Raw genomic sequence first — 23,967 nt, 5'->3', positions numbered from 1 at the left:
TCATAACTCTGAAACATCGCGCTGAAGCCGCTCAAATGGAGGAATTCGGTATTGGTTTGCTAAAGCGAATGGATACCAATCCTTTATATCAGTTAACTTTGGTTAAATTTACTTCGTATATATAAAAATTTGAATTAATTTATGTTGTATGTATAAATATTCGGTCGTAATAATATTATTTATCATATTAATTTTTATGACTACGATATACTCGTATTAGTCAATATTTTAAACTTTATCAAGATTCTATGTAAGTTTTTTATTATGACTAGAGTATTTATCAATATAGTATAGGTATTTGTCAATTTCCCAACTAAATAGGCAATTCACTCACTTTTATTAGACGAAAAAAGTTAATAGGTTGAGTAAGTTAATACCTAACTAAGTACTTTTTTCCATAAAAGGTAGTAACATTTTATATGCAAACGAGTCTCTACTATTACATAACTTGAAAAGTTATTTGAACGTGACTCACCCAAATTTCTATGGCGAAGTTTCTTCAACGTTAGCCTTTAAATTTGTTTCAACCGAAATTGTCACAAAAAGGCAGTTTCAGCTTTAGTAATGACTTATACATTTATTACAAGAGTTGTTATTTCAGTCTCACAATGGCGGTAGTTTTGAAGTTTTATAAGTTTCAAAGTATAAAACTACTAACTAGAACTCTAAGTACGTCCAAAAATGTCAAATAAACAAGTGAAAAATATTTGATATATTCCTGACTATTTGTTTATGAATTACAGAATAGGTTACAACTACAAATACATGCCTTACCACAAACACAAGGTGTACTATGTTAAATATGTACCTACTTCGAAAATTTTTTTGAGTATTCAGTAGTTGCTATGATATCTAAAGGATAACAGGGGCATGAAAAAATTATAAATCGTTTCTTGAATCGTTTTACTACAACTTTCACATGACGCTAAATGGTTATTTGTTTCATTCAAATAAAAAGGTTTAATGTCTATTTAAGGCGACGCATTGTAAATTTAGCACAGAAAGGGCGTGATATATACCAGATGTGTGTATCAGCCACACACCTGCAAAGTAAATATTCTAATATTAGCTAATAATCTGCGAATCATCCACAAATTTAGTTGCAATATACTCAAGTACCCATTCATGATTATTAGTATTGCGTTAGATTATTACTGTAGGTAGTAAAATCATAATTGATGATGACGGCCACGAGAAAACAAGGCAAGATGTAAATTTTACTAATGCTAGATAAAATCGTGTCTCGATCATCTTCAATATTAGTTCATATACGTGTAATTAACTATTTACTTACTTTTGAAAACCCCTTACGATTATCACTTATCGTTAGCAAAATTCAACTAATATTATAAAGGCGAAAGTTTGTGAGTGTGTTTGCTAGGCCAATTTTGATACGTTGGATTTGGTTAAAAATTATGTTAGCCAATGGCGTTTTATAAAATAGATGGCTAAAAACTTGAGTATTTTTTCAAAAATAATTACGTGGTTAACACCGCGGGGTGCAGCTAATGTAATTAGCACGATGCGACGTCGATTAGTAGATGTAACTGGTTATAAGTTCCGTTCGGGGTGGGGCATGGAACCCTGAGTGTAAGTAGGGTTGAATTCTCTTGCCGTGATTTATATGCAACAGCCCCCAGTTCATGTTTATCTATCTCTATATCCAGACTCTTTCACGTTTATCTCTTTTTGGTTTCATTAATTATCTTGAATTAAATAAGTTACTAAAATCAGATAGGAATTCACAACTTTTCTATTATCAGAATTAATTATCTTGATATAAAGATATCAGTCAAAGATAGACAGGAATCAATACCAATTAAAAAGTTTGCATTTTCTCAAGAAGTTTCAATACTCGTTAAAAATAAAACACCCGCACAAATAATTGGCTAGGGATCGGAGGACACAAATAATTAGTCCACCCACGCTATGTCTAGGTGCTCATTGATTACACTGAGACTCGGTCTGTATTTTCTTGGGTGGTCATTCAATAAATGGACTGTTATTTTTACACAGTAACATATTATGTGGGTGTTAAACATATATGAGTCATAGAAAGTATAAATAAATAAGAATAACATTTGTACGACGCGCTCCATTTAATGATGATATATTTTTACACAAAACAAGTATCGTAATAAGTATAAATAGAAAATAAACGTAACGTATAAACGTAATATAGATTTTAAAACTTCTCAGGGTATTTGTACAAAAATATCCCATGATAACGTAGCACCTAATTGTTAATTTTCTCTCGCAAAATGTAGATTGTAGCACGTCGCGACGTCTGAGGCAGTAGCTCATGAACTCCAGACGTCTATTAATTCAACGTTTTTCTAAACATGCAACTTATGTAGTCGGCGTCATTGTGTCGCGACAGTATCTTGTGACAGAAGCAGGAAACTCCGAGTAAAGATTACCCCTTGGCGTAATGCGTTACGTGGATGCCAACTTTTTACAGACGCACAGATTTATCAGCTAAATTGATGGAGTCTCAGAACTCCTAGCCATCATGTCAGGAAGTGGGGGCGTCACGGGGTGCATAAAAAACGGGTCCATCATTCGTTGTCTGAAACAGACGACTGGGAGGATAAACAGTTGGATAATGCGGAAAATATGAGCCAAAGAGAATAAGGTTAGATTCAAAATATTGAAATCAATTGTCGCATGTTGTTTACACATCTATAACCTAAAGTGTCTATAGTGGGCTATCAATTGTTATTTTTATTTCGTAGGCAAGTAGTAGTAAGCTACTACTAAGGATAAGTCCTGGAAGCTTATCTTACAAAAAAAAACAATTGATCATCATGACATCATCTCATTTACTTTTGTTGGACTTTCATCATGATTCGAGAAAACAAGCGTCTGTAGGTATTTTGGCGTAGTATTCAATGTCTTTTGTTTTCAATTTTAAATGACCTGCTACGAGTCTTTTAAATGGAATCAATGAAATAAAGCCATGTTTAAAATTTTATCTCATGACAAATCAACCAATATACTGCGACAAAGGTTTCCTTGCCACTTATAGGTACCTTTAACACACGGTCGATACATATTGCTTCCGAAAAATAGGAAACAAAATCACCCACTTTCAACATCGACTCAATTTATTGCGATCCGCACAATTCGGATAATAAATCGAGCCTTCTCCGTCCTCCTCCAGCAGTGCATCGCTCTATGTGAGGGCCGACACAATAAATAGACATTCGCAGCTGGATATTGGGGGAAAACTATTTCAAGAAATGTATCTATAGAAGAAACGACTGAACGTTTCGGTAATTGAACAAATACGCTAGATATATCACGGGAGTCATCTTTGAAAAGTCCAAATTGTGTTCCAAATTGCACAACTTGTTGGTTGAAGTGGGTGATTTGCTTTAAGTTTACGATAGAAGTTTCTAAGCGCAATGGATACCATTTTATATTAAATCGCTGTCGCAGTTTGTCACCACTCTCGTGGAGCAGCCGCTCATAAAATTGCTGCAACCTCAAGAGTTTGCCGCGGGCACTTGATATTTCTCAGACGGCTATCACATCACGGACACCGAGGCCGTCATTTACAACACTTTATGTCGTTTACAATTTATTTTCATGCAATTGAAAGAAATTGTGAAACATGTTTAAATTTTATCGGAAAATTTTCTACGAAATTTTGGAAGTTCCATAGAAAATTGCCAATAAGTTTTCCTCAGCTTCATAGATTAACATTACCAAATAGGTAATGAAAGCACGTCGTTCGCTTCGAATAAACGGTATATAACGGAATAACGGAATAAACGGTAGGTCTTCTTCTTTTTATCGACATTATAAAGTAGTAGGTATATTAACAATTTAGTCAGTAGACAATGGCTAAAGCATTAGGATGTGAGCCCTGATCATGTCTCAAGAAATATATACACTTACCTATTGGATATTAATTACCGTAAATTTCAGAAATTTATTGATATTTAATGGTATTCAGTGATAACAAATCTATACCGTCTATGTTGTCGGGTTAAATGTATTAAGGATATTTATCTCTTCTTCGAAAACTCGGCAAAGCAACATTGGTACCTGCTATTCTTCTCCCGACAAAGAGCAAAGTCAAATGAAGTTTTAAAATAAAAGTATCTTTCTCATGCAAGTAAAAATAATTCACATTTATTACAACTAGCTGTTAGCCGAAAACAAACGAATGAGCAAACAAATACACTTTCGGGTTTATAATATTGTTCATTATATGTATTATGATATTACTTAGTAATATACCTAGTTTATATCAATAAAAACCGGTAAATAAATATGAAACTGTAGGAGAAATTCAAAAATTCTTACTATGATAAACAAGCAACCAAGAGTCCAATTATCACGCAATCGAGGTTCATTTTATAATATTTTTTCCGAAGTTTTAACACAGTTGTTTCTGTTACTATACAAAATGAAATACCTAAGTTGTGGAAAATGTATGGATCAGCTGATTTTTTTCGCGATTACAAGTTTGCTTCCATACGAAAATTGTTCAGTACAAGATACCATACTTTATATATAATTTGATATTAGGTGGCGGCGCTATGGGCAACTAACGTGTCAGCGTTCATCGGGCCTCAAGAGACCTGCGTGCACGAGGGTCGGATGGCGGCCGCTTTCAACCTGCCCATGGTCAGCTATGTAAGTACAACTATAATGCTGAAAAGAAGCCGGAAAGTATTCGTTTGGATGTAGTTCATCATAGGTATACCCGTTGCCAGGGAAGAAGACTCAGTGCTAAGTAGTAAGATGTTTTTAATGAAGTTTTCAGTGTTGACATTGTAAATGTATATGGTTTTAAATCATTTCATGGGAAGCAAAAATGTTATTAAATTGTATAATTAGTTTTTCTTTACGGAAATTAAATCTTTAGTATTTCACTCACTTTGTTAAAATTCAACTAAACCCTAGTATTCTAAGATCTGAAAGAACTTACATGGTGGTTTTTATACTAGACGGTCTGTGGTTGTTCTATATTAGAGCTAAACCACAGGAGAACTTTTAACAACTTCAACTATTTTGCTGCACTTTATTTTCGAATGCATGTACCTTCTATTACCTATAGGTATTTTGTTTCTTTTAAAAATATAAAATATATTTTCTCCATCAGTACTGCCGCGACGTGGCCAGCTCCAACAAGCGCGTGTACGCAACATTCGCGCGCACGCGCCCCTCGGACATCGATATCTCAAGATCTGTGGTCGCCGTGCTCACCAATTTCAATTTCATGCATGTAAACAAATATTTTATCCACTTTTAAAAATTTTCTTTTTAACTCGAGACGCAAACATACTTGTCTATTTTTACGTCTGTCTGTGACATCTTAACGGATGAAACTATTTTGATCTAATTTTTTAGACATAATTCAATGTTAGGCGTTTTTTTATTAATGTGAATAAAAAAAATAATATTAATGTTAAAAATAAAAATATTGTATGTGGCGAATAAACGCAGTTAACAAATTTCATTCAGCCATGTCAGGCCGTCTGGCCGTGCATGGCGGCGCGCAAACAATAGCCTGAAATCGAATTACAGTCGCATTTTTTGTTCCAGATAGCCGTAGTCTACCTCAAGGCGCCTAATCACGATTTCTCTCGCCTCGCCCTCGCTATAATCGCAGCAGCTGCTGAAAAACAAATTTCTGTGAGAAAAGTGAAAGTTTACAGGCAACCCTATTATTACGAGGACACACGGGAAAATTTCACTCGCAACCCTTTTATTGACATCGTTCGAGAAACTTACAAAGATACTAGAAGTAAGCTTACTTTGATTTGATTCTATATGTATATATATATATTATATTACTTTGATTTGATTCTATATGTATATATATGTCCTAAGGCCATAGTGTTTCGCCAGTTCTGGCTGCTTCTAGTTTCCTGGCTATCCATAGCTAGGTCAGCCCGTTTTCACCTCCGCTTCAATATGCGTCTCCAGAATTGCTTGGAATGGCCACTGGCTCTAGAGTGTCCATGTCCACTTCAGAGCTTGCCTCGAAATGTGAAAGGATCTTTCACATTTCGAGAATGTATGGCCAATCCAATGGGGTGTAACAAACGAAAAATCATTTAATTTTATATTTCGATAAAATAGATTAAATAATGCTGTATATGTTGTCGTTCAACTAATTTATTTATTTTTACAGTTTACGTAACGGTGGGATACTACCATGACCACATTGGCCTTATGTTGGCTTTGGATGCCATGCAACTATTAGATTCTGGTAAGCACTTAATCAATAACCATGTTAATACGATTTACTTAATTATTGAATATTATTTTGATATGACATTTTAGATATATTTTTTAATTTTATTATAATATCTTGAGTATTTTTATCTTACTAAAACAGAAAGCTATGTAATAACATTATACTATCTATATGTACCTGTTCTCACAAATAAACGGTTTGATTGATATGATTTGGTCAACAAAACTGGTATTTAGACAGTGGTGCATCATGTCATCTTACTTTTATTGGAGGATTTTGGTTTAAAGACATTCATTCTTGTGATGAAAGTAGTATTACTTGCGCTAATAATCAAAAGGTCAATGTGTCTGGTGTGGGAAATATTTTAACAATATTGAATTGCAAACAGGTAACATTTACTGATGTTAAATTAGTCCCTGATCTGCGTGCTAATTTGTTATCGGTGTCAAAAATAGTCGAGAGAGGTAATGTTGTTGTGTTTGGGTCGACTGATTGTAGCATTTATTCAGACTAGGATTGTCGTGTTTTGGGAACACCTGTGGCGACTGCGAGCAAGGTTGCTGGGATCTACAAGTTAGACAGCTGCAAGACTGCTGTTGTAAATAGCGTATGTGCAGTTCAGGTAGAAAAATCGGCAGTGATGGCATCGTAGATTAGGACATATGAACTTTCAGGACACGAAACGTGTACCGGGAATGGAGTTCATTGGAGACATGGGCAAGTTGGACCCATGTGAGGCATGCATTAAAGGTAAAATGCATAGGATTCCTTTTGACAAGGCACACAAGGCGTCGCGAGCTAGTGAAAAGTTAGAACTGGTGCATATGGATCTCTGTGGTCCTATAGAGCATAAATCATTTGGCGGTCATTCTTATTTCTTGATCATCGTAGATGATCGAGAAAAATGTGTGAGAATGAATCAGAGACGTAGGTACTCAGGTAAGAAATTAAAAATGATCAGATCGGACAACGGTAAAGAGTTTGTGAATGCAGAGTTTAATGCTTATTTACAAAGCAAAGGAATAAAACACCAGTTAAGCGTACCATATGCTCCTCAACAGAACGGAGTGGCAGAGAGGGCAAATCGTTCAGTAGTAGAAATGGCTCGTGCCATACTGGCTGATTCAGACTTTAATGTTAAGTATTGGGCGGAAGCTTGTAATACTGCTGTATATACGAAAAATCATTTACCACATAGTGCTAACGATGGTGCTATTCCGGAAATACTCTGGTCCGGTAAAGACTTAGACGTGAATAAATTCAAAGTGTTCGGCTCACGTTCGTTTGTACATATTCCAAAAGAACTTCGAAAGAAATGGGACTACAAAGGGAAACGATATATTTTCGTAGGATACTGTGATGAGACAAAAGGCTATCGTTTTTCTGATCCAAGTATTCCAGGTCGTGTCATTAGATCACGGGATGTCATTTTTGTAGAGAAAACGAAAGGTGAGACATACTGAATCAGAAAATACTGAAGTATTGCAAAGCCCTATAGTCAATGTTCTACAACCTCAAAGTCAACAGAATTTTCATATCATTTTGCTGACTATTCAAAAAGCGCGTAGTCGAGAGGATGCTGATCTCTGGGAGTAAGCAATCTGGGAGGAAGAACTTGCTTGAATAAAGGGAGCTGATAGACAAGCCACCGGGTGTGAAGGTCGTCGAAAATAAATGGGTGTTTAAGTACAAGCAGGATACAGAAGGAGTAACCAGATATAAAGCAAGACTCGTTGCTGAAGGTTTCACACAATTAGAAGGAATCGATTATTTCGAAACTTTTTCGCCTGTTGTGAGAAGATCGAGTTTGCGTTTATTGTTGAGCCTTGCTGCGGCCCTGGATTTGCAGATACATCATTTTGACGTCAACACAGCGTTTCTGAATGGTGATTTACATGAAAGAGTTTATATGCGACAGCCTGAAGGTTGCATTAAACGAGGAGAAGAACAAAAAGTTTGTTTATTAAAACGAGCTATTTATGGCTTGAAACAAGCGTCAAGGAATTGGAACATCAAAATAAATGACGTGTTGTTGTCTTTAGGATTTAAACGTCTAGATGTTGACAATTGCATTTATACGAAAAATACAATATATTCAGATGAATTTATTGCGATAGCATTATACGTTGACGATTTGATAATTTTCAATAAGAATGAGCAAACTAAAAGTGATTTACTGGAAGATCTCAAAAAGTTTTTTAAGATTAAAGATCTTGGGGCGTCTTGGATGGGAAGGATCTACAATCACACTAGATCAAACCAAGTATATTGATGCAATGTTGAGTCAATTCGGCATGCAGGACTGTAAGCCAGTGAGTACGCTACTTGAGTTGAATGTACACTCGACTCTAGCTTTAGCGGAGGTAAAGCTAGAGTCAAGTCGGAGGGGAATGCTGATCATGTACCTTATCAAGCTGTGATCGGTGCATTAAACTATTTGACTACACGCGGCCAGATATATCTGTGGCAGTAAGTTTACTTGGTCAGTACAGTGCCAGATATGGATTAACACATGTTAAGGCAGCAAAGAGAGTGTTTAGATACCTAAAAGGGAACAGAGAGAAAAATAACTTCATTTTAGAAAAAATCTATACACTAATAAATTCAACAATATTATAGGATATTCTGATCTGGGCTGGAGATATCAAAGATAGAAAATCCTTTTCTGGGTATGTATTTAAAGTTGGAGGAAATACAGTCTCCTGGGAATGCAAAAAGCAAAGGTGTGTAGCACTATCCTCAACAGAATCAGAATACGTTACGCTCAGGGAGTCCGCCAAAGAAGCCATTTATTTAAAAACGTTGGTAAGCAGCCTTATCCTTGATGACGTTTTCTGTAAAATTTACTCAGATAATCAAGGTGCTATTGCGTTGACGTATAACCCGGTGCATTATAAGCGAACGAAGCACATAGATTTGAGATGTCATTTCATTAGGGATTGCTTAGAGCGTGGTCTTATATTGCTAGAATATATCCCCACAGCAGATAACATGGCTGATATTATGACAAAGAGTCTAACTAAAGACAAATTAGATATTTTTACTAATTGTGTGCTTGGTTAGGTAGTTTGTTATGATTTGTAATTTTTTATATACATATATCGTCATGGATCTTTGTCCGAGGGGGTGTGTAATAGATACTCTTTGTATCTATGTCTGTCAAGAATAAATGATTGAAGTCAAACAGTCGATCCGTGTATAATTATTTATATTTTATCAATGCAGAAACACCAATGTTGTACTAAACTCTGTCATCGAAATCTAACATTTCAAAAGCAATAAGTCCCTACAAATTTTCTATACACTTATAGATAAAATTTTAAATCACCATACATTATTCCGTAACTCAACGAATTTTCGCGACAGATGCAATAATCTCCAGTAGGGAAAATTGTTCTTTTTGTGTCTCAGCTTCGTGAATAAAACATTTTCCAATATCGGCAGCGCACAACTCGGAACAATTCCTAAATATGCAAATCACATGAGGTTACACAAAATAATTCCTCGTCTATTATTACATACTTAATTATATCAACACTGTATTTCAATTTTAAATTATTTATTAATGCTATAATAGGTATAGGGTACCGTCTAGACATGCATTTTGTATGGTATCGCGATCTATTTAGATATATTTTCAGACATCTATTTCCATAATTCAATTAAGTTAATATTCCCATGTTGTGAAAATGAGAAGATTGTAAAGGCTATCTTGAAAAGATTTCACTTACCCTCGTTCAACGGAGATCTTTGCTTCATGAATTTCACTCATGAAAAGGCCGTACGTGGATAATTTCCATAAGCTGAGACTGATATATTTGTTTAGATCTCTTCTTTTGTCGCGGCGCGCCATTATAAGGCGAGCGTGCTATTCATTGTCAAACAGTCCGGAGCTCTATAGCGTGTAAAGGAAGCAACATTAGGAATAATGTGTTGAATCTTTCAAAGACTGTTTATAGAACGCTTTTCATAAATATTCTGAATACAGTACATAGCTTTAGAGCAAAAACTTCGAGTTTTTGAACTACATATTGAAATAGAAAAATAAGCATAAAATTTTGTTCAAATGAGAATACTAAGGTTTCATATCAATATTGAGAAAGACTCAAATAAAATACCTACACAACTTAACAGGTGAGTACATGGCCATCGGTGTCGATGTGGAGCAGTACGAGTCTAATGAAGCAGTTCGGTACCTATCAGGTCCTCTTCGAAAGGAACCCATCTCCAGGACGTTGAGAGCCTTCCGCTCGTATATGGCGGTGGCTCCCTCTCCTTCTCCCTCTTACCCAACCTTTGCCAAAGAAGTGAACAGAAGACTCGAGATGCCGCCATTCAACTTCTCCAATCCTTTGCACGCTTTCGGAGGTGGAAAAGTGGTAAGTAGATACTTAGGTATTTAAGTATATTTCCAAAAGTTGCTCTGAAATATTGTAAATTTTAAGTTTTTACAAGCTTTTATTTAACTTGTAATTTAACTAATTATGTACCCTTTTGCCTTCGGTTGGAATCTTGCAACTTCATTTTGAGGCAGATATCTTGAACTGATTGAGCTGATATTTTGCATTATTATGCACCCAGGAACAGCTCTGGACGTAGGAACTCCTCAACGTTTTACTGCACGGGCATGAAATTTTTCAAAAGTTTGGCTTTTGTCAAAAGTATAATTTTTTGTATAAAAAAACTTATCACATTTTCTTAGAAGTGTTAAATAATAAGTATACTACACTGCCAATAAGTATTTCAACAAGTTATTCACCTTTTCTTTGTTTGTGTAACTCCAAAACTGACGCAAAATACTATATTTCTATGTGCTAGGACTGACTACGAGTACTTTTGAAGATGATTAATGGGTGCTCATTGTTATTGACCAAGTTTCTTACATCATTAATTAAAAGCTGTCAAATTAATTTCAAAGTTAATTAAATTGTCTCACCACGCGCCACACTTGCAAATAAACTTATAAATAGAACGGCGAGCGTTCATCTAAACAGTTACCGTGTTCAGTAATTCATTTAACGACAGAAACTGAGCTTAGAGCATAGGGCAAGTCTCACGACGAAAATCCAATTTTATGGTATCTAAACAGCAGTAAAATTGATGTCATTACCAACTATCTGACAGAGTAATAAATATCGTTGCAGAAAGCAAGCTGGCTTACCCTCCTATTTTATATCGTACTTAGTTTTGTAGCGCTACTTTCGGAGTCACGCGAAATTTTCATCAAAATTAAATCAGTATTTGTGAAACTCGCTCACTGCAACTGTTTATTTCACATGAAATAAAGCATTGAAATGTCAAAATTCTTGCATTAAAATTTGTTCAAAACCATTTAGAATAATATTTAAACTTCAGAACAAGAAACATTAACGCTTCAAAGCGTTCTAAAACCCTCCATTCAAATTTGCTTCGAGTGACTATATTATTATTTGGCTATCTGTTATTTAAATTACAAATTGAATGTTTCGATTCGAATCCTAAATAAACAGTAGGTAAATCACGATTTAGTTGCTCATAGTAGAAATTCTATAGATATGCAAATCTTTAAGCAAAACAAATCCCTTTTGATAAACTTACGTAGTTTAGACAAATACGTAATTTAACCTTTAATTGACCAAGCGAGCGAAGCGAGCGAGGTCTAACATTCTATTTGGGGCAAAAATCCGGAAATCCGAAGGTTATAAACACCATTTATTTGTATGTACCAATATCATTCATTGTACCAACCAGATCCCGGTCGAAGCTGCATGGCTACATGACGCAGTGTGGGTGTATGCCCGGGCGCTGGCGGCGGTGCTCAGGAGGGGCGAGAGCCCGCGAGATGGGCGAGCTATAGCTGCCTACATGAGGAACAATACTTACCGCAGCATTATGGGGTTTGGATACATTTTTAAAGTATTTTCTGTAATAAGACTACAGAAAACCGGTATCTTTTTCTTATGCTGAGGGTAGAATTATTACAATTTCCAAACTGCCTTACAACATGTAGTCAGCTGATCTATCTAAAATTTATATATTACTTATATCGTCAGCAATACAACTTAGTAGCTAAAAAGAAAAGTGACGAAAAACTCTAAACCAGAATGTTTACGACAATATTATGTGTACAGGTACTGGGTTCATATGGATGAGAACGGTGATGCAGAAGGCAACTACACGCTGCTGTCCATGGATCCCTCGCAGCCGCCCGGCCTATACCCGCTCGCTGTGCTGCACAAGTCTTCTCCGGTATTTATATTGTTAATGGTCCCATGTCTGTTTCTAATGTGGACGAGGTCGGATCACGCAGCCCCTCAGCATCTACCCGTTCACTGCACAAGTTTATTCCGGAGTTAAATTGTAAAATATGTAACATGTTAAATGTTATTTTCTGTAGATACGCAGGATTGAAGTGGCTGCCTGGCATGCTATGAGTACTTAAGTAGAAAAGTTCCGTTTCCAAGGGAATTTTGTGATTAAAAAATCAGTATTCTACTCTATCAGTCTAATCCAAACTTCATCAGTATGGGTCCTACCGTTTTGTTAGGTGTAATATTCCGTAGTTATAGTGTAAAAGATAATTTAAGCAAAAATGTTAATCGAAGCAACAACTAGAATAAATCGTTTTTAATACTCACCGAAGTCGATATGTGGAAATTTACATATCAAACGAATCACGTCTTTGACTTTTTAATCGTGTAAACTTTTACAAAAAAAATATTTACTTTTCACACGTTCGGCGTCGTACGTGCTTAGCAACAGATCAAGACGAGCGTACGCTGATTTTATAACGTCCATGAATTCCTATTTACAAACATGCCCACTTATGAAAATGTAAATAGATTCGGAATTGAGATGCGTTTCGCGTTCCTATGGCGAATTGAACGTGTCCCGAATATACGTCGCTTTTAACTGTTTGGCCAGATCGCTTACGTCACGCTTTGGCTTCGGAGATGCACTCCTGTGCCAAGTGGCTGGTAGGATCAAAATTTATTCAAATGGGAGCATTCTGTTTCTATTGCATTCAAAGATGTGAGAAAATTACATATCAAAACGAAATCTTAGTTTTTTACCCAATTTTCTTAGCTATTCTGTACAAAGAATGCCTATGTAGATAATGTACCTATAGATATTCTAGAAGGCATTCTTTCACCAAAGTTAATTTCTTGGTTTTTCTGTCAAGCATTATTTAATTTTATGTTTAATTTTTTATCAAATATTTATATTTAATCTTTAACTATAATATTAATTTTCACTCAGGAAGTAAGGTTCCTGCGCGAACAGAAATGGCCCGGAGGAAAGATCCCAGTGTCGGAACCTCCGTGCGGGTTCCGGGGCGAAAAGTGTGTCAGTAAGTTTTTCCTTTATTTTCAGCCTTGCTTTCTACTTTATTGTAAACTTTTGTGCTTCGTAGGTTTTGGTGAAATAATATAATATTGTAAAAAATATTAAAATAAACAGATTATGAAAAATCTTTACAAAAAACAAAGATATGTATCTGTATGTATATATATAAAAGAAATAATATGTATATACAACCAACTAGTCAGATCAGATAAGTAATTTTATTTAAAGTCAAAAACAAAAAAATATATATATGGAGCTTGTATGATGACTGACATCCTGTGACATCACAATTATTCTGGAATCAAAAAGCAATCCTTAAATACTTTGCCCAAAAAAAATAAAAAATAGTAAATCTAAAACTGGTCAATTAAATCGTGTTTTATTAATTTTACTTTTAACTCAGTCAAATAACCAAATAATATAGTAACACAATAGGTGCTCTTGTTATTTAGCACTTTTAAGACTCACAATAGTATTTATTTGCGTACGAAATATAAAAAATAAGAACGTGTTTTCAAAAGAAACTTAACCTTTGTTCTGAAAGGTAGGAAAAATAAATTTCTTGTAACGTCGATTTTCGTTAATAGAATCATCAAACGTTCCTGATGGTCTATTATATAGGGTCGACGACGCCCCTGACCGTTCATTTTCGTGACGATGTTAAAAAAACGAATATGTCAGTTTACGACGAGGGCATTAAGAGCAAGGTTTGCAAGGCGTAAGTGGGGTGGGTCGTAAAGGGTCGTAACGGGTAGTGACAAGCAATGCTCAGCAGAGGCCATCGGGCGCACGCGACTCCCGCGGCGCCCTACACGGCCCCTAATGCTGGTACGTACCAAGTATAACCTGTTACTATATACTGTATATACGCAGGATTGAAGTGGCTGTCTGGCATGCTATGAGTAAGCGGAAAAATAAAATATGAGTTTGTTTTTCGTATAGTAGCCACAATCGCTGTCCTTACTACATTATAATTTAGCAAGTTTGCCAAGTACTTGACGAAACCCGCATGCATCATCGTAACAACCGTCCAAACAGAACCCAATGAGAAAATACTTTGTAAACACATAGCTCTAATACCATGAGAGTACCAATACCACAACAACACTACCAACTTAGGTACTTTATATGTATTTTATCACGGTAAGAATTTAATACACGTATTTCCCAACGCCAACACTCAGCCATCACTAACGTAATTCCTTTTTTGCTAAATAATTATTGTAAGTAATGTATGTAAATACTTGTCAGTAATTTTAATTAAACTTCTACCCTGTCCTGGCTTCTATAATTCCGTAACGAAGAATTGCATGTCGACACAGGCTGCTTTGAAATTCCGCACAGCTTAGCGATACAAATACTACTCGTACATAGTGATTACTTATTACTATTTCATCTTAAAAATCTAAATCTACTTATAGTCTAATCCCTTGTGACTCACACAAGATAAAGACATTTAATTAATTAAACTTAAAACGCCCCAACCCGCGCTAAACCACGCGCGGGTTGGTTACAGTTTCAGAGACCTTTGTTGTATAGTTTCAAACAACATTAACGACACCTATATGCGTGGGGTGTAGAAGGGACATACTACAGTATAATTATCTATAAGTAGTCTCTAGTGTTTACCAGCGGCTGACTGATAGTGCCCACTGGCAATAAAACGATTTACGTACGTAATAAAGAGCCTGTGATTTATTCCTGTGCCGGATGAAGGAGACAGTCCTGCTGCCTAGGTTGAGGTCACACTGATCGCCAGACTATCACAGGATAGTCTTTGGCGACCTGTTCAATTGCATACTTAATTACTAAACTATTACTTTACCTATTTGAATTGTGTTTTTTTTTTGTACATTTGATATTCATCTAGAATTTCATCAAGCTAGCAAAATCTACTATTTTATCAAGCTCAATCAGAGGCTTTTAAAAGCGTTATAGGGTGGTTCGCAGAGCGTTTCGACCGCTGCGGTCGCGCTGTCATTACAATTTTTCAAATTTTAACAAAGACAAGAATGAGTTTGACTATATGACTTTACATTAATTACTCTGTACTGTAGTAATGTCAATTTTATGACTTTGGAATGATTCCTTCCTCAAGAAAGTTGACGGATTATAATGACCGCGCAGCCGCAGCGGTCGAAACGCTCTGCGAACCACCTTATATCGTACCATAGTCTGGCGTTCGCTCGGTTATCTGAAATTAGCCTTATTCTATGAAACAGTGTATTTCCCGAGCGAGTGGCTTTGTTCCACGCCTGCTATTCCAATTTAATGCTCCGGCTCGCCTCAACCCTCTTTGTATCATTCGTCCTGAAGATTTGTACCAAATTGAATAACTATAACTACAAACCAACATCATCTCGTAAAATATCGTCCCAGTTTACGACAAATAAATCTTGAAAATAGGTTTCACGATAAAAAGTGTTTCTTGAGCAGTTTCAACTTTTTTATAAGAGGAGGAAATCTAGGGATTTGATGTGACATGGAATTGAATGTTTGAATCGATCCTAAAGCCGTTATGTCGAACAATAGATACTTAATTTATTGTGTTTTAAACCTTTACCTTGAAATATGCTTCAATAGTTATTTATGAGTAGATTACTTTGTCATATAATGTTGTATATGACGACATGAAGGTAACAACTTATATTATTTATTTACAGGCCACGTGGGTGCATGGGCACTGGGTGCCTCTGGCGGCACATTAGCGCTCCTAGCCCTGGCCGCACTAGCGCTGTACCGCGGCTGGCGCTACGAGCAGGAGCTGGACTCGCTGCTCTGGAAGATCGACTTCCGAGATCTGCAGCTGCCCGAGGACGAGCACCACGCCAAACTGAGTAGGTAAAACGATCTTCTTCAATGTTGTTTGCATGTTAGCCTTGGTAAGAGTTAGTACCTAGGCATGCTGTCCACCTGATGGCAAATAAAAAGCCACATTGATAACAATATTGTTTTCACAGCCCTAACTTTGCTTGAATGTTTATGCATCAACCCTAACAGATTGTTTTCTAAACCTATCTTTCGAATCGGAAATTGAAATCAAATGGACAGTAACTATTATTTATATACTTAGCTAGGAAATTATGGATATTATTTAGGTTTTTTTTTCTTTTTCATTTAGGTCGTAACTTACTCGCCATTTTTGTACATTTATCACTCACGGTAAGTATAAAAAATATTCTGTAGGTAACAATAACAAAAATTAAAATAGATGTAGCGCAAATTTACAAAATGAATATTTTAAAAAGTTGAAATAGTACGGGAAACTGAAAAGCTGTTCAAGAAATTATACTTCGTATATTTGCGAAAAAATCTTACATAAAATACAAGCAACCATTTATTTGAATAAAATAATTCGGTTTATTTTGAATATTTTAAATATGTCCTATACAACAAACATATTGGTCAGAGCTCAGTTCTTCCAGCAAGATAGCAGTGTGGGAGCCAACGTGAACTCCTCGTCAAACGCCATAGGTCCCTGCGAGAAAAGTGGAGGCGGGAGCACGGGCGGCGTGCGCTCCAGCCAGGTGTCCCTGAGCTCCAACCCCGACCTGGACTTCCGGTACTCGGCCATATTCACTGAGGTCGCCTTCTACCGCGGAAGACTCCTCGCCGTCAAGCGAGTGCGAAGACTTCATATTGACATCAGCAGGGAAATCAAGAAAGAGCTCAAAATCGTAAGTTAGAAATATTACTTTGGCATATTTATTATTTAGTACTAGAACTTCATGGTGGAATGGAATACCTCTAAAAGATACGAAAGTTTTGTGTTCACTGTTGTTTTGGAGAAGTGAGTTTTTTATTTGTTAATACAAAGCCACTCCGGTCATAAATATTTTCATGTGGAAATATATTTCGGGCATCAGAGTAACATTCGTGTTAGTACTAATAAAATCTTAGTATATTGTAAATGCATTGTTCTTTTCTGTTGTTTACATGATCTTATCTCAGTGTTTTGACCTCATTGTGAAGTTTGCGACGTAAACTCGGTTCAGATGAAACATTTGATTTCTTAAATCCATCAAACTAAATTGCAACAATTTCGTTTGACGACTGTAATATATAAACTAAGAATATTGCTATAAAGTTGGTACTCGCTATGCATGAAGAACACTTGTATACAATATTGGCGTCACAATATCACTTGGAGTAAGTAGGTACCTACATATAAATGTTTCAACTTAGACAATAGCGAGGGACCGAGGGATTTAACTAGTTGCGTGTGAAGAATGCAATAACAGAGAGTCTCATTTCGCATACGACAGAAATACGAGTAAATGTACTGTACATTTAGCAAGTTTAAATGTATATGCTGTGTGCCATTTGAACGTTTAGGTACAAATTACTGTAGCTAAGAAATAAATCACAATGCTCTCTTGCCGAGTCGTGTCAAATCCCTTTCACAAAACTTGAAACTATCCGTATATTTTGGATGGAGTAATATACTAAATAGTTTTGTTAATAAGTACCTAGTTTTATCAAAAATATTTTGTAAAACATCGTCTTACTAAGGGCTCTGTTGTCTGAATTTATATAGATTTACAGAGATCTAGAGTATATATAGATATACTCTAAGTAATAAAAGTAGTGTATAGACACTACTTTCCCTTTTATCATCACCACGCATAACTAACTGTACCGCCATAAAAAGTAGTCAACAGTTTTCATTACCAAAGCATACTTTAAAATAATAAAGATATAGAAAAAATTAAGCTACCTAAATAAAGACTTTCAGTTAAGTTAAGATTTTCAGTGTCGATTTTCGTTTACGGAGTAACTGCTTACAATCACAGATAGGTACTATTTATTGGCTTCGTTGGGTCCCTAATCCTTCACGGCAGTCGTCTCCGAAACGAGTACCTATACAGTGTTTTGGTAAAATGAACCGTTTTTCTGCAGCCCTCTAGTCTGTGTATGACAGGCAAGTGACTGAAACGAATGGTCCCCATCCGTCAGGCTTTACTATAATTCCGCAGGTGGAAATAAAAACAAACAACTGGATTTAGTGTGTATCTATTTTTACTGTTTGTTTTTACTCTTACTTCCCTTATTGCACATAAAAAATACAAACTTGAAAATTAAATTAGGTATGTAACTTCAAAATATATATTCGTATGTATGACAAGGACGCGTCGGAATACACCAAAATAATTCTTGAATAACACATCGCAAGGTAATCTATACTCCATAATTAAATTTACAAACCAAAGCAAAACAACGAAAAATTCGCCGTGCCAAAACAAAGATTTATGTAGGTACTATCTGTTGAAAGTTGAAAGCAGACATATTGCAAATACGTACGTGTGCGCTCGAGAGAGAGTAAATAATGTTAATTTGCTCAGGTGTGGACGGCACTAACTTACACTTGTTTGTGCAAACAGACTGCGCTTAGCACTAAGTGCTTGAAATCGAAACGAAGTTTGCTCTGAATACCCGTTGATGCGCCGTACAATAAATACGTTTGTTCACACGTTTCGTAGCCGAGTCGTAGCGTAGTCGTAGCTCGTAGGGGCCAAATTTGCAGCTCGTAGGGGTTGCGGCGTAACAATGGTAGATATTAAATCTTCGTACCAAAGTCATTAATTTGTTCTTGTTTCTACGCATGCATTCAAAATCCTACTAATATTATAAATGCGAAAGTTTGTTAGGACGTATTGTGTGTATGTTTGGTTGTTTTACTCTTTCACGCAAAATCTATTGTTCGAGTTGTTATGAAATTTGGTACATGAGTAGAATATGACCTGGAATAACACATGGGTATTTTTTATCCCGAAATTTCCAAAGGAGAGTTTTTTTACACAATTATTTGTGTTTATTTACTAAATGTTCATGTTTTGGTAGATGAGAGACTTGCAGCACGACAACGTGAATGGCTTCGTGGGCGCCTGCATCGAGCCTCCCAACGTGTGCGCGCTCTCCGAGTATTGCACCAGGGGTAGTCTCAAGGTTAGTGTCGTACGTGGATCAAGACAGAGAGAACAATACCTACTTATTTGTTATAAACATGTACAATCAAAAAAACATTTGTTCGCTAAAAATAGTGCATATAATCCGGTATCTAATTTATTAGAAACAATAGTATATAATGTATTTTTAATGTTTCTTCCTTCTGTACTACAGGATATATTAGAAAATGATGACATCAAACTGGACAACATGTTCTTAGCGTCTCTAGTCGGTGATATCATTCGAGTAAGTCATTATGAATTTCATTAGTTTTTCAATAACATCAATACCCAGCTTAATTTATATATGTGTGTACTGTTCTTATTGTTTAGGATTTATAAAACAATACATACATATTTACACAATAACATATGAATTCGTAGGGCATGATATTCATCCACGAGTCGCCGCTGCAGTACCACGGCGCCCTGCGGCCCTCCAACTGCCTAGTGGACGCGCGCTGGGTGGTCAAACTAGCGGACTTCGGACTCCGGGAGTTCCGCAGGGGGGAGCTGCCACCCTCCGAACCCAACGCTCTGAGATCTCATGTAGAAAGTATGTCGATAACATTACTTTGGAAAAGGGTAAAGTTGTTCTTAGGTTATTTATTGGTTTCGCTGTTTTATGTTGCCATACCATTTAGCGGTCTTCGCTCGTGGTTTAAGTAGGTTTATACTTATATATCTTTTGATCATAGACATTATATATATTTAATTCATTATATTCTTGGGAAAAATTATATTTGAAAAATGTGGTCTGACTAAATATTTTAACTTCTCGTGACTGTTGTTGGTAGTTCATAAATTCAACGTAAAATAGGTTGTAGCAAAAAAAAGTATCGGTTTCAGCAGTATATTAGTAAAACAAAAAAGTAACCGTTTTTCTTCACTTCATCAGGTTTAACATACTTAGCACCCGAGCTGCTCCGCTCAGCTGGGTGGGGCAAAGATGCATTTCCAGACCCAAAGGAGCACCTGGACGGATCTCCAGCGGCAGACGTTTATGCATTTGCATTGGTCCTCTACGAGCTGCATTGTCGCAAGGGACCATTTGGACCAGACGCGCCGCTCACGCCAACGCTGTTGCGGCGGCTGGCGACGCCCGAACCAGTCCCTTACAGGTAGGTACGTGTCGGCAATACGGCTTCAGAATGCTTTCACTAACAAAATGAGAACATAAGAGTGCCACCCTGACCTCTCTCTTTATCATCTTAGCGTATTTTCTTCTTCCACTGATGTTAAGCATTTCTTCTCATTTCGTACAGTGACATGTAAAAAAGTTTAAGACGTATCATTGTGATGTGCATTTATACAAGTAACGTTGGTGGATAGATTTTGTCAATATTATTTTATCTTTTCAGACCACCATTAGAGCCTTTATCAGGACGTTTTGATTGTGTTCGAGACTGTTGCAACGATTGTTGGGCCGAGGACCCCACCACGCGACCCGACTTCAAAGCTATTCGTACTAAATTGCGACCTCTACGAAAAGGAATGTAAGTTCACTATTAGGTGTATTACTTATTGAACGAATGTTTCCTTTTCTAATAACTGCAGTTAACCTAGTCTATATCTTTCTATATTTTAGGAAGCCAAATATCTTTGACAACATGATAGCTATGTTGGAGAAATACGCGAATAATTTGGAAGTTCTTGTAGATGAAAGGACGGATCAACTACAGGAGGAGAAAAAGAAGACTGGTAAAATTATACCTACACTTAGTTATAAAATTTACAACGCATATGGTTAAATTACACTTATCTGCTTATTGGACCGTACAAAACTTGAAAATTATGAAAATATGCAATATTTTGACGTATAAATTAGTTTATTCAATTCAACCTGAAAAGTCACAATGAGTTTCTCCTCATCTTTTCAGGAAGAATTTATTTGTTACTTGTCTAACTTTATTAATAATATAAGACCTTTTCATGCCTTTTGGTAAGGGTACGTTTTAGTAAGAAAAAACATCGCCCAAAAAATTACTTCGGTTATTAATATGATTCTATCACTGATGATTCTTCAAAAAACATGTCAGTTTGCCTTCAGGTTTTTATTTTGAACCAATTTACTCGTTATATCAGAGGCTCTGCTGGAGGAGATGCTGCCCGCTCCGGTCGCCGATCAGCTGAAACGGGGGCGCCGCGTGCTGCCAGAGAGCTATGACTCTGTCACCATCTACTTTAGCGACATCGTGGGCTTCACCGCCATGTCAGCGGAAAGTACACCGCTGCAGGTACATACTATTCTGATAGAAATTTATTTGAAAACAAGTAATCCTTCGTGCATATTTTCCAAGTTTAGTTAACTGTAAATATTTGCACTGTTGCTGTAAATGGATAGGTATCGCTTGTAACGATATTCTTGTACGAGTAGCTATGAAACCATATTGTCCAATTTTTCCAACTTGACAAGAGAAATAATAACTTGCCGATATAAAAATAACTTGCAAATGTACATAAGTTTTTTCCGCTGGTGTAGCAGATTTTCTTGTATATTTTTATAAACACCTATGTTATATTTTACAGGTTGTAGATTTCCTCAACGACCTATACACGTGCTTTGACTCAATTCTGGAGAATTTTGACGTGTATAAAGTCGAAACTATCGGTGACGCATATATGGTGGTAAGTAAGAATGTTTTATATAGGTACTTAGTGTTCCTTACACGCATGATTTCATCTACGTATTTTGTAACAACCCAGACAGCATTGACAACGCTGGCGGCTGTGGCGCACGACTTTCCCACCTTCACGCAAATCGTCATCGGCAATGCCGTCGAACAAGTGTATAAATCTCATTAAACTGTGGTTATAGTTATAAAATTAGTAGTGCCTTTTTGTATGATTTGTTAACTCCCCTAAAATGAAATACTTAAGGTGTCAGGGTTGCCGATCCGCAACGGCATCGTGCACGCAGGCGAAGTGGCGTCCATGGCGCTGGCGTTGCTGGCGGCCACGCGCGCTTTCCGCGTGCGGCACCGGCCCGACCAGCGGCTGCTGCTGCGCGTGGGCATACACTCCGGTAATATTGGGAAAATAATGAATGATTTTTTTTGTTATAACTATGTACTGTTTGACACTCTTCTCTCTCATATATATGTTCCTGATTGCATCCGGCCTTTTGTCGCCTTGAGACGTCAGCGTCAGCATCAGCTTATTTCTTAAAATAAGCTTAAATTGTATTTTTTTTTTAAATTAAAAATACTGTTTATAAAAAAAACTGGTGGCGCTGATTTTTTTCACAATTAAACCATAATGTTAATAATGTTATTAGTAGTGAACAAAATGGTATCTGACCTTGGTCGTAAATCTTATACATATACTTACTACCTAAAATAGTTTTGTTTATCTAGGTCCAGTATGTGCGGGAGTGGTGGGCCTGAAAATGCCAAGGTATTGTCTATTTGGAGACACAGTGAACACAGCTAGCAGATTCGAATCTACTGGAGCACGTAAGTATTATATTGTACCATTAATATTTACTCATCTCTAAGAAATTTTAGTCTTCTAATATTGAGAACACTAAAAAATGGTTATCATGATGATTTTATAATAATTCGTTATTAACGTCGAACCAAGCACTCTAACCACTAACTCATCACGACCCCTCCGTCAAGAGTGACCAAATAAGAGCTAACTTGTATAATATTCTTATTGTAGATTTTTTATTTTCAGCTCTCAAGATCCACTGCAGCGCGGCGTGCAAAGCGCTGCTGGACCAACTCGGGGGGTATATTCTGGAGGAGCGCGGAATAGTTTCAATGAAGGGCAAACGCGACCAGATGACCTACTGGCTGAAGGGTGAGGAGGCGGGGGCGGCGGCGGCGCGGGCGGCGCGGCGCGAGGTGCGGGACGAGCCCGCCCCGCTGCCCGACCGCCGCGGGCAGAGGAGCTCCTTGAAAACCAGGAATTGGAAGAATCAAGCCGGTGGCTTGCACAGGTATGACGTTTCAGAATCCGAACTAATAAATGCGAAAGTAAGTTTGTTTATTCGGCACCTCTATGATTTGTCTACTCCACCAATCTTCTTGAAATTTTTACTTAAGTACCTACATACATGTAGTCTAAAATATGGAGAAGAGGACATTAGATCGGACTCCGGACTTAGAACCTTTCATTCCGGAATAATAACAGCTCCCTTGGAAAATTCACGCGGGCAGAACTCTCGCGGGTAAAACTCATTTTGATAATATAGCGTGAGTGTTATGCAAAATGTTATCATCACCTTTTAGTGATATATTATATACTGACGATATTTATAGTATATTTTATATGTACTTTCCCTGTTACAGGTGTTGCAGTTTAGAATCTCCAAAGCGATTAAGATTCGCTTCGGGCAGTCATTTGGAATCCCATACAGATAGTGTTTTACATCATCGAAGTGACGAGTATCTAATGGAGGTGTGTATTACCGACAATGTCGTGAATAAGTTTTAGTCACACATTTCGATATCGATTTTTTCTGGTCTACTGGAA

General features: G+C 36.7%; 1 protein-coding gene across 2 annotated transcripts in view; it reads left to right on the top strand.

Moving 5' to 3' along the window:
* LOC128683364 (uncharacterized protein) overlaps window positions 1-23,967 on the top strand; it is a 32,314-nt gene that overhangs the window by 7,822 nt on the left and 525 nt on the right. Inside the window, exons 4-25 of one of the 2 annotated variants that reach the window (XM_053768931.2) lie at window positions 4,540-4,647; window positions 5,117-5,239; window positions 5,560-5,761; window positions 6,152-6,229; window positions 10,352-10,596; window positions 11,948-12,093; window positions 12,328-12,445; window positions 13,457-13,547; window positions 16,207-16,380; window positions 16,973-17,220; window positions 19,385-19,489; window positions 19,664-19,735; window positions 19,873-20,044; window positions 20,387-20,609; window positions 20,850-20,984; window positions 21,077-21,189; window positions 21,574-21,725; window positions 22,018-22,116; window positions 22,369-22,513; window positions 22,845-22,943; window positions 23,167-23,431; window positions 23,784-23,892. In XM_053768931.2, the coding sequence (XP_053624906.1) occupies window positions 4,540-4,647; window positions 5,117-5,239; window positions 5,560-5,761; window positions 6,152-6,229; window positions 10,352-10,596; window positions 11,948-12,093; window positions 12,328-12,445; window positions 13,457-13,547; window positions 16,207-16,380; window positions 16,973-17,220; window positions 19,385-19,489; window positions 19,664-19,735; window positions 19,873-20,044; window positions 20,387-20,609; window positions 20,850-20,984; window positions 21,077-21,189; window positions 21,574-21,725; window positions 22,018-22,116; window positions 22,369-22,513; window positions 22,845-22,943; window positions 23,167-23,431; window positions 23,784-23,892 (3,222 nt within the window). Of the gene's footprint in view, window positions 1-4,539; window positions 4,648-5,116; window positions 5,240-5,559; window positions 5,762-6,151; window positions 6,230-8,243; window positions 8,530-8,836; window positions 9,023-10,351; window positions 10,597-11,947; window positions 12,094-12,327; window positions 12,446-13,456; window positions 13,548-16,206; window positions 16,381-16,972; window positions 17,221-19,384; window positions 19,490-19,663; window positions 19,736-19,872; window positions 20,045-20,386; window positions 20,610-20,849; window positions 20,985-21,076; window positions 21,190-21,573; window positions 21,726-22,017; window positions 22,117-22,368; window positions 22,514-22,844; window positions 22,944-23,166; window positions 23,432-23,783; window positions 23,893-23,967 lie in introns of those variants that run through there. The other variant, XM_053768938.2, reaches the window with a different exon arrangement.

This window comes from Plodia interpunctella, chromosome 3 (assembly GCF_027563975.2).
Source record: "Plodia interpunctella isolate USDA-ARS_2022_Savannah chromosome 3, ilPloInte3.2, whole genome shotgun sequence".
NCBI lineage: Eukaryota > Metazoa > Arthropoda > Insecta > Lepidoptera > Pyralidae > Plodia > Plodia interpunctella.
This window is presented reverse-complemented; position numbering and strand designations above follow the sequence as displayed.